General features: G+C 47.4%; 1 protein-coding gene across 1 annotated transcript; it reads right to left on the reverse strand.

Moving 5' to 3' along the window:
• Positions 1 to 888: 888 nt before the first annotated feature.
• NFKBIE (NFKB inhibitor epsilon) lies at positions 889 to 10,083 on the reverse strand. The gene is made up of 6 exons (XM_051997061.1): positions 8,818 to 10,083; positions 6,051 to 6,153; positions 2,786 to 3,008; positions 2,349 to 2,437; positions 1,402 to 1,641; positions 889 to 987 (listed from the first exon to the last, which is right to left on the reverse strand). The coding sequence occupies exons 1-6, from the start codon at positions 9,177 to 9,179 to the stop codon at positions 922 to 924; spliced, it is 1,083 nt and encodes a 360-aa protein (XP_051853021.1). The 5' UTR covers positions 9,180 to 10,083; the 3' UTR covers positions 889 to 921.
• Positions 10,084 to 11,673: the final 1,590 nt, after the last annotated feature.

Here is an 11,673-nt window from a genome sequence, read left to right on the forward strand (position 1 = left end):
GGTCTAAAGGAAGAGTAAGGAGGGCTAGTCACCTGAGTCTCAGTCAAAGGAGATTTTAGAGCTGGGAAGGATCTTAGATGTCATCTAGTTCAGTTTGACAGATGAAGAAACAGACCCAGAAAGATTAAGACTTACTGTGGCAGAACCTGAATTGGACCCCAGAGCCCTTACCCCAAATCCATAGCCCTTTCCATTATACCTGAAGGCTCTCTCCATCCCTTTTCTATCTAGGATTACTTCCTGAGCCTTCTGACTTATTATCTGATTTGCTGAGAAAACATTTTTATAAATTGAGAGGAGATGGGGGACAAACAGTCAAACACTCTGCTTTTTTTAGTGTCATGTCATTCCCCATTCTCAAAACACAGTCCAAGATTTCTCTCAGAAGTCTGTTAAACAACTATTTCCTACTATCCTCAATAATAAGATGAGTTTTTCCTACAGGACAAACTCCTGCTGATGCTTCATTTTCTTCCCTCAGCCACCTGCTTCAGGCTTGCTCTGGAAGTGTTCCCAGTAACAGTGTTACAGCTCCTGGGTAAACCAGCATGGGTTAAGTCTCTGATTCCATATTTGTAAAGGGGAGAGGACTCCTGCTGTTGCAATCATTTTGCCACTCTTTCCCATGATGAGGAGTCCAATAAAGTTTATTTCCTCCCAAACAAATTGCCTCTCTGGTGTAGTTTCTTTGTCTGCTCCTTGAGATCCGGAGTCCCTTCAGCTCAGAGACTCTTTAGCCTGTAGTAGTAAATCCCATGTTTCAAGAGGCTCTTGCACCCACGCCAATCCTCCTGTGGTAGACCAGGAAGACAGACAGAGGCCAGAGCAGCTGCTGTTCACCCTTATGAGCTGAAATACAGGCAGTGACCCAGTTACGGACGTTGAGTTGAGGAAGGAGGCCATAAAGACTCAGATCTGGCTTCAGTCAGTACATAGCAGTGGCTTCCCAGAAATCTTCAGGTCATCAAAGGGTAGGAGAGTAAGAGGCTGGAGGGAGAGAAGAGAGAGAGAGAGAGAGAAAAAGGTTAAGGGCTGGGGAAAGCACAAATGGGTCAAGGGTATGGGCTGGGAGGAGGAAGATGGAATCCCCAGAGTCTGTTGGAATGACCAGAAGTCCAAAAGCTACTGTTCAATTCCACTTCTCAAGGATTTTTTGAGGGAAATCAAAAATTGATCAGAAATTATCTCACCCCATGGGCCAACCCAATGCATTAAGATTTACAAAGCAGATGTAGAAGGTCAGCACTAGAAAGGACTTTGGGGGTCAGCTGATATGACCCTTTCATTTTATGAGGGAGAAAAGTGAGGTTCACTCAGGAGGCCAGAGTAGAGCACAGAACCCAGATCTTCTTACTCCTAGTTTAGTGTCCTGGGGATACAGAGTGGGAGAGTGGGACTTACATCTTCAGCAAGGTCCTGTGGGGTCTCATCTTCAACATTCCGAAGCAAGGAATCAGCACCTGCCTGGCACAGAGTGGCAGCAATGCCCGACAGGTGGCGCCCAGCGGCCAGGTGGAGGGGGGTACAGCCATTGTGCATCCTGGCATCTACTTGAGCCCCTGCCCGAAGCAGAAAACGCACCAATGCCCTGTCTTGCGTCTCCACAGCCAAGTGAAGGGCAGTCTTGCCACTGGTGCCTTCCTGTGGGGAATTCCAGATGTCACAGATCAATCAGATGGTCAATTAGCTTTTCTAAAGGCTTACTAAGTACAAAGTATTGAGAACACGAATAAAAGGAGAAAAGCATTCAAAGCAGTTTCTGAAGCTGAGATGCAACAAAGTGTGGGTCCATTCTCTGCTGCTTGTGCTCGTTGTTGCTAACAACCAACACCAAGAAAACACAGGTCTGCAGCTCTAGCCATCCAGACTGAAACTATTAGGTAGAGCAAATGATGAAGCAAATAGATAAGTTCTTGGCAGTATTCTTTCCAAGGCTGTCCACACTGATAATTAATTTGACACACATTTCCAGAGCTAGCTCAGTGTTGGGGAGGCTCCAGAGGAAAGTGTGAGAGAAGAGATATTAGACCAACGACCAAAGTGAAGGTCCACAGACCTCATTGTATGTTGGTGAAACTTGGACAGTATACCAGCACCGTGCCAGGGACTCGAGGCGCTTCCCTATCTGGCCACTGGGCCCAGCTGGCTCTGGAGGGGAAAGTGAGGCCGGTGACCTTACACAGCCTCCCTCACTTATACCCATTCATTGGCATCCCCCTGTGATGTCCTGCTCCTTTTCGAGGCTGGGACCCGCACTACCCACAACACGACACCACCCAAACCAACAACAGACACTCAAATGAGAAGGTGAGATTGACTGGGGAAGGAGACGGGCCCAGCTACCTCACCTGGATGTCAATGTCAGCTCCATTCTGGAGAAGCAATTCCATTAGCTGCCGGTTTCTCTGCAAAGTAGCAAGGTGTAGGCAGGCCAAGCCTGGGTAGGGAGCAAAAGGAGGAGCCAAATCAGTACCTCGATCATGTGAGGAGCTCCGGTAAGAAACAATAATCCTTGTTTTGCACTTTAGGCATGTTATTTGACCCTCACAAGTATGAAGTAGGTATATTATCCCCATTTCACAGATGAGGAAACTGAAGCTGAGGGAGTTTAAGACGCCTTGTCCAGGGTGACATGGTAAGTGCCTGTGGAACCTGAGTATTCTTGTCTTGCGGCTCAGGCCTAAGAGCCTTTTGTTGCATCGCTATTTGCTCTCTTCCACAAGTGAGTAACCAACCACCCCATCCCCACCTCAGAAGGCCCCCTTCGGCAGATGCAGCGGCCCACCTTGCCAGTTTTGCAGCCGAAGCTCCGGATGAGGGTGCTGGCTCCGACCTCGATCAGATGTGGCCTCCAAGAGGTAGCGAGCGCAATCCAGGTGTTGGTGCTGGCAGGCCAGGTGCAGGGCTGTGTCCCCATGCCTGTCCTGCAGGGTCCGGCTTGCCCCTTTCTGCACTAGCGCCCGGACTGTGTGTGGCTGGTCCAGGTACACTGCCAAATGCAGGGCTGTCTGTAAGCAGGAGATTGGGGAAAGAGAGGTGAGGGAGGGGGATCTTATGTTACCTCTATTCCCCTGCCTCTGGACAGCTCTTACATCCCCTACAATTTCCCTTATTCATTCTCAGTGGTCAAGTTATCAGAATAAGTCTATATGGAGAATCCTGATGGAATGGGTCGACTTCCTTTTCCACAGAAATTTCACCAAAACCTCACTTATAGGTTCCCCTGGAGAGTGGGGCAGGGTTAGGGACAAACATATATCCCTTTGGCTTACCATGTATCATGTTTTAGTATTTACAAAGAATTTTTCACAACAACCCATATGACAGTTGAGAGATTAAACCTAGGATTTCAACAGCAGAGTGAATTTGTGGGTGAGGAAACTTGCTTAATCAATGCAAGTTCATACTTTCTTTACAACTTATCTGTTTGTTTTTTGAGGCAATAGGAGTTAAGTGCCTCTCCCAGGATCACAAAGATTGTGAATGTCTATCCACTGAGCCGTCTACCTGCCCTTCCCATTTATTTTGTGAGAGAGTTGACTAGGACAGGACTTCTTAAATATTTTCTATTTGTAATCCCTTTTTGTCCCAAAATGTACATGAATAGGCATATGAAATAGGTACACAAATTAAACATTTGCAGGAAATAAATACAATCAATTCAATTATAAGTCCACATAAGGGGTTGCCACTCAGTTTAAAAAGCTGAGGTCTAGAGCAGTGAGAGGGAAGATAGATGGTACAATAAATAGAGTGGGGGACTAGAATCAAAGACTTGAATTCAAATCCAGTCTTAAATACTAGCTGTTAGACCCCAAACAAGTCATTTAACCTATTTGCCTAATTCATTGGAAAAAGAAATAATAAACCACTCCAGTGGTTTAGAGTAGCTAGGTGGCACAATGGATGGAGCCCTGGGCCTGGAGTCAGGAAGACCTGAATTCAAATTCCACCTCAGACACTTAACTAGTTGTGTGATCCTGGTAGTCTGTTTGCTTCAGTTACCTCATCTACAAAATGGGAATAATAGCACCTAGATTGATTGTGCCATATAAATGTCATTACTGAGGGGAAAGACAGAGAGAAAAAACAAATGGAAATTTTTAAAATGGAAATAAAAATCTAATAAAAGTTAATGTTGAAAACTATCATATATGTAATTGGGAAAAATAAAGTATTATTAAGTAGAAATAAATTATTACTGAGGAAAGGGGAACTATACTGCGTGTAACATGGACACACACAAGTGCAAGCAGACCAGGCCTAGATAGGAAGAGGTTAGAGGGATTAGAGTTCAAGTTCTCTTTCCAACTGTATCCAGAGCCTCCTGAGGTAACTTAGGTATAATTATCTTGACTTTATATACAGGTTAGTGAAGCTAAAGCTCAGAAGAAGCTGATGAGGGTGGTGTGAATCTGGATTGTAAAGGCAGCCCTACTGAGAGGCCCCATTTCAACCTCCAACCTCCAGGAAATCAAGCCTCATGGGAGACCAAGCTCAAACGAGCTTATTACTCCTTTCCTGGGGGAACAGGGAAGGAGAGAAGGGGGTAAAAAGAAGGCAGAGTTGGACTTTTCCTCTCTCTGGATGACTAGGATTATGGTCTTGGAGGCAGGACAGACTGTCCTAAGTATTAGGATACAGAAGCAACAATAGCAATCTAGTTTCCATACAAATATCTCCTCTGATTCTCAGATCAGTCCTGGGAGGTAGGTACTGTTATTATCCTCATTTTGTAGATGAGGAAACTAAAGCAATAGCAATTTTTCCCCAAGACAGCTACTTTGATAAATCTGATTGGTAAGTCTGATGCCAGGGCACTCCTCTGCTCAAGAAGCTACAGGATTCCCTTCCTCCCTCTGCTATAGGATAAAATACAAACTTTAATTTCCTTTACAATTGGGTGCTAGGCTTTTTTCTTTTTTTTTTAAATTTTGAATTTATCTGGTCTACTTTTCCAGGTTTATTGTATAGTCCGATTTTCTACTTGCTGTTACCCATTTATCTCTATGCCTTTTGCCCAAACTGTTACCCTAAACTTGGGATATACACCTTCCTCATATACCTCTCCTTCTTATAAAATCTCTTATTCTTGTTCAATCATGTCCAATTCTCCCTGACCCTGTGGGCCATACTATCCGTGGGGTTTTCTTGGCAAAAATAATGAAGTAGTTTTCCATTTCCTTCTCCAATGGATTAAGACAAAGAAAGGATCACACAGCTAATAAGTATCTGAGGTGGAATTTAAACTTCAGATCTGTCTGATTCCAGGACCAGGACTCTCTATACACAGAGCCATCTAGCTTGTTCATAAAATAAATGATAAAATTCTCATGAGATCTCTATCTTCCTTCAAAGTTCAGTTTAAATGCTACCTCCTATAAGAAGTCTACCCTGATTTCTACTATCACCCATTCCCTCCCCACCCCCAGACACTAGCGACCTCCTCAAAGAAACCACTTTGTTATGTATTTTATATCTACTTTCAAGTGATAGAAGAGGTAGCCTCATGAATGAAAAACTGGTCTTGTATCCAGGAAGTCCTAGGTTTAAATACCGTCTCAGAGATTTACTAATTATATGACCCTGGGTAAGCCATATTAACTCGTACCTATCTGGGTCAGTTTCCTCATATGTAAAATGGGGATAACAGCACCTGCCTCCAGAGGGTTGTTGGAAAAATCAAATGAGTTATTATGTGAACAGTGCTCCAAGCATTCAGACTACGTGATAAAGACAAGCTATCTCTCTAAGAAACGTGGGAGATGTCTTGCTGCCCTGGCTGAGGGTACCTCTCCATCCTTACAGGGCCAGGCCCTGTCCTTCCTGAGTTTATGTTGTTTCTTCCTAATAGAATGTAATCTTGAGGGCAAAGGCTGATCTGCCAGCCCATATTCAGGGCTTAATAAATACCCCCCAAATGAACAATCAGGCCATGGCCCTAGACTTTCATACAAGAACTAGTCAAGCCCCTCAGATCAGGGAGTCATCTGTAACCAGGGATGGGGATGGAGGGACCCTGGCACATTGCTCATGCTTCATCTACCCACCTGAAAAAGGTCATTTTGTATGTCCAGGACTTCCTGGGGCAGCAGAGCTAGGCAACACAGCAGCACAGTAGGAGCCTCATGGATCACAGCCAGGTGTAATAGCCTGAGAGGAGGGAAGGCAGCTATGAGTGTCAGAGTGCCCAGGATGGGAAGGATGGGAGGAGACTGGGCTGTGAGGAGGGGGTAATCCTGGAACTCTTATAAACAGGTAGGGATAGGAAGTGAAAGTCTGAGAGAGGAAATAGACAGGAGACAATGGATTTCCCCTTCCCTAAGGGATTCTGGAGGGTTGTAGTCAGGGTGAACCCTGATTTGACTCCTCTCTTGCTCTACCCTGACCCCTTTGTCCCCACTCCCAAAGTTGCCCCTGTGAGTCCCTAACCAAAGTGAAAAGGGGATAGGGAGTTTCCAGGATCCAATCCTTCCCTGAGGTTCCTACTCCACCCCAGAAAGTAAAAGAAACAAAAAAAAAGAAGTATCAACTTTACCCCACCTTCCTCAGAGGGCCCACATACATCATCCCCAGAGACAAGGGTTTCCCATGGAAAGAACTCCCTGTTGACTAATTATAGAGCATCTGCACCCACAGCCAGAGCACCAAGTCTGCCAGTGCCTAATACAGACACTAGGTGTCTAGGGTGCCCAGCCTACCCTATCCTGGCCCTGTTTGCCCGTGATTGTTCCTCCTAGCTTTGAGGTTAGACACCTAATATTAGCAGACCCCAGAAGCAGAAGGCAGTGGGTCTATTTGAAGGAACACTGGTGGTGTAAGAATTGGCTTAGCCCACCTTCCTTCTATAGCAGAGGATAAGGAGGGGAGATAGATGGGAGGGAAAGTCCCAGGGTTTGGGGTTTCCCCCCCCAACAGCTGGGAAAGGAGAAGTGGAAGGAAGGGGGTGGGGATGGCTTGGACCAGAACAGCTGGGGCGGGTGATCAAGGTAGATGGGTCTGCAGAGAGCCAAGCCTGGGGTCAGGGCTCAGCCTGACAGCAGGGAGGGAGGGCTGAGGCTGGGACAGTCCTGGGAGGAGGAGCAGGCTCTGGAAATCCCCTTTCTGCTCTGGGCTGTACTCTCTGGGTCACATTCCAGAAGCCACCTCCCTCCTTCCCTCATCTCCCTTCCTCCGACTTCCTCTTTTCCCACTTCTCACACCTCCCCTAGCCTAGACACTTCTGAGGGGAAGTACCCCACCCCCTCTTCCCCCAGTACGACAATTCCATCAGGGGAACCCCTCTAGGGAACAAACCCAGAATTCTCCACACTTAGCACGCTACTCTCTTTACTCTGTCTTCTTCTTTCTCAATTCTTCTGAGAACCCCAGAAGTTGTTCCCAGACCCTCATTCCAGTAAATCTAACTTTCAATTCTATATATTAACTTTAGATTTAACCCCCTCTCTCCAATTTCACGAATATTATCCATGCTCTTTAAGATAGTTGTCCAGTGGAATGACTGAGGGCTCATGTCAAAATGGTAGGGTATGGAGGAGATATCAATCTAGACAGAGGTGGTCAGATCTAGACAAGACCACCAGTTTTCAGCAATGTGGGTAAACAAGTAGGATCTCCCAATGCTCCAATTTCTCTAGAATTCTGCTTTGCATAGATCACTCATCTTATTACCCTCTCCCTAATTGGTAAAGCTAATTGTGTAAGTTTTGTAACCCACTCCCAGAAAGAATTAAGCAGGGTACTTTGCATTTAGTGGATACTTCTGAAAGGTTTGCTGAATCTGGAAGTTGGAGGGGGTGGCGCAGCATGTTGTCTCACCCTTATCCCTAGGCAAGTACACTTAGCTTTATACCCCAGCCTATCCTACTTCTCCAGGGATTCAGGCAGAAGGAACGTTAGGCCTAAAAATTCCCTAGTCTCTAAGAAATACAATGGGACAGTCAGTTTTCTGCCCCTGCAGATATCTTCCCCCACAGCCAACCAGTCCTCCCTCCTCCCCATTCCCACCGGACCATCATACATACATAGTTTATACTCCCATGCAGCACCTGGTGCTGAGGAAGATTTGGGGGTGGGAGGGGGAGCTCAGAACATTGACCTCATCCCTGACTTCCCCTTTCTCAACCTTGTCTAGACCTTGCCCTGGTCTCTCTGATGCAGAGGAGTTGTGTCCCCCTTCCCCCTTCCACACACCCCTCAACCTTGATCTTTGCCCTCCTGGGGCCTCTTTCCCCTTTCAATCTCCCTAGGCCCAGTCCCCTTCCCCCAAAACTTGGAAACTCCCACTTCTATAATCCTCCCTCCCAGTCCCCTCATTCAAATCCAGGGAAGCTTCACTTCCTGGGACTAGGGTGTCTAGAGGTTGGAGGAGGGAAATAATTATAGATATTGAACAAACAGAGACTCCTCCCTCTCACCCCCTCCCCAATTCAGAATGAAGCAGGTTCATTCTTATTCTTAACTGGTACTGCAATATTATCTCTTAAGATTTGATTGGTGGAGTTGCTCAGGAGGCTGTCAGTGACATTGTTCTTTGGCCTTAGGAGTAGACGTTGGCTAGTCAGCTCAGTCTGATCTGCCCCTTTCAACAAACCCAGGGACACATGTGAGGTTCCAGGATCTGGGCAGGAGGCAGAGAGTTCGGAAGGGAACAAGTCTAAGGGAGGTGTCGTCACTAATGCTCCCCCCCCCCAATGGCTCTTTGCTTTTTGAAGGAACACCGGGCTGTCCAGTTAGGGGACGACATCGTTCACAGACCTCCCGGTGGACAGACACAGGGGAGGAAAGGGACCCAGGCCATCAGGACCCCAGACTTACGTGTCTCCATCCTCAGAGATATAGGTGAGCGCCTCCAGCTGCTGCGGGCAGAGAGTTCCCACCCGGGCCTCCGGCGCGCGGGTTTCCCCGCCCTCGACGGCCTCGGGGCCCCCCAGCGGGGGCAGAGGCTCGGTGATCGAAGACGAGCCGTAGGCGGAGTCCATCCGCTCCCCATATTCCTCTTTCGGGTCCTCCTTGGTCCCTGAGGGAGGTCGACTTCCGATTCGGGACGGGGGGCGGCCGTCTGAGGGTCCTGAGGTTAGGGACGGCTCGGGCAGGGAGCGCAGAGAGCGCCAGGACTCGATGCCCGAGTCGTACTGGCCCTCGTCGGGCTCGTCTGGCCCCTTCCCAGCCTCCGACATAGCTCGCGCCCCTGCTGTCGACTGCGATCCCTCTCCGAATTCAGAGAGGCTTTCCTCCGGCCACCTCGGCTCGGCTGGGCCGGCTGGGGTGCAGGGCCTGGACGCTTTCCGAGGCCTCCTTCCCAGACTGCGAGCTCTACGGGTTGCAAGAGACGCCTGCGACGCTGGAGCAGTTTCCCCGGCCAGGGAGACTCCGGAGAGATCGGCGGGTTCTGGGCTCGAGGCTGGATCAGCTCCGGCTTGGATGCGCGGAGGTAGAAGGAGAGCAGGATGGCGTCGGCGACCGCTCTGAGACTGGGGACACCTTCGTTTTCCCTTTCCTGCTTCTCAGACTGCCGGCTCGAGCCCCAGCTCCGCCCCGAAGCGACTCATTGGCAGGGCCCGGGACCTGAGAACGCGGCCTGGGAGTCTCCGCCCCAAATAACCCCCGCCCACAGACACGCCCTTCTTTAGGAACGCCCCGCCCCAGGTACGCCCTAGCCCGTGGCACGCCCCGTTCCACCTCGGCTCCGCCCTCAGGACCCTCGGCGCCCAGAAACACCCTGCAGAAGAATGGCAGGGCTCCCAGAAACACCCTGGCAACACCTAGACTCCCAGGAACACCCTGTCCCAAGCAACACAGTGAAGGACAATAAATATTTATCGAGCAACTACCCTGTGTTTCGTAGGAGATACATGAGTGTACGTGAGATGGGGTCCCTACCCCATAGAGCTACCAGGAGCTCGCGCAAACTCACTGCCGAGTGCGGAGTGCGTCTTTGTCCTGGCATCCCTAGCGCCCAGCACAGTGCCTAGAGCATAGCTAGAATTTAATAAAAACAAACAAACAAACAAAAACAAAAGCTTGTTGAATGATTGATGATAGAATAAGACATCAACTCATGTTAAGGGTGGAGGCGATCCAATAAATCTATCCCCATATGTTAACAAGATGAAAACAAACCTCAGTCAACCAGTCTGACCAGGTGGAAATGTTCTAGACTTGCCTGAAGATAGAAATGCTATTCCCTTCTCCAGGAATGACTTCCTTCTCTCATCTTCCCAAATAGGTTCTTAGCCCCAAGAAAAAGACACCTGGTCTTTGATGTCTCAGCTCCCGTTTCTGTCTTCTGAAGGTTTCACTGTACTCTACCGAGGCACCCTGGATAGAGGCGACTTAGCATCAAAAAAACACTTACTCTAGGTCCCCACATTAAAGAAGCAATAATATATCATATCGAAGGTTGTATTATAAGTAATTACTCATCCCTGAAGAGGATCGTTGGTGATTGTGTTGTACTAAACCAGTTCTTAATCCACTCCAGAACCCTGCCTCCGCCTTTTTATTCATTCACTAGATGAATATATTTAGAAATGGAGGAGATAAAAGATCAGATAAGCCCATAGGCCCAGATCTCTCAGACGCTTTATTGATTCACTTAAATGTTTATGAAAACCTTATAGGTAAGGTCCTGTCCTTACAAAGCAAACCAACCTCCTCTCCTCAATTCAGAGTGGGAAGCTTGCATGGATCTCCAAAGCTTTTCCTTTACCACTCCCTCTTCCTGTTTCTTTCTGCCTTCTCCCTCCCCTCCCCCCTCTCTCTCTCCCTCTTCCCCCTCCAACCCCCCCGCCCGCCCCTTCTCTAGTCTGATAGTTTTGAGGTTTGAGGACATGAATCTATTAGGAGGTGGGGGAAACTCGTGCTTAGACAACAGTTCTCAAAATAGTGTTCATAAGGGGATGTCCCCGCTTTACTCCTTTGGGACTTCTTCCCCCAATATCACGAGCGTGTATATGCTTGTATTTTCCTAACGTGCATTTTCCCCCGTTGATAAGTCTTTATATAAAGAAGCATAATAACGAACTATTTAAAAACTGTGTTACACTCAAATGAGGATATGTGAGAGGAAACTCCCAATATACTCTTCTATGGAGGTGGGAGATCCACAGGTGTTAAACATAATTTTGCATTGCCCATATTTTTGGACTTTCTCAATGTATTCATCAATTATGCAGACTTTCCCCCTTCTCAAAAACAAATAAACCCCAAAATCAACACTATTTGTCATATGGGATAGCTGGGGGGGCTAAAGAGGAGAAGAAGGAAACATGGGATACTACAGTGATGTAAGAAATAGAAAATATCAAGATATTTGTTAAAGCTTCAATATTTACATCCTGTAAGAAAGAAAACTCCTTAAAATGGTTGATTGCTTTAAAAATAAATTATTATTGTCTGAGGGATGCCTGTATATATTTTCTCTGTGTCTCTGTCTCTGTCTTGCAATCTTTATTTTATGTACCAAGAAACTTAAAAAGACCTGCTTTCTTTAAAGTGGCTTTATTTATCTGAGGAAGTTGGGGGGAAGAATGGAGGCTCTGAGAAAGGACCCTACTAAGTCAAGAAGTTAGACCTTTGCAATGAATAGGGAGGGGGTACAGCTTCCTCCTCATTGTGGAACCTGAGATCACTAGCTCCTACCCTTTCTGGCTCTTGTGAAAAGGAAGCTTG

Source organism: Antechinus flavipes, chromosome 4, assembly GCF_016432865.1.
Source record: "Antechinus flavipes isolate AdamAnt ecotype Samford, QLD, Australia chromosome 4, AdamAnt_v2, whole genome shotgun sequence".
Lineage (NCBI taxonomy): Eukaryota > Metazoa > Chordata > Mammalia > Dasyuromorphia > Dasyuridae > Antechinus > Antechinus flavipes.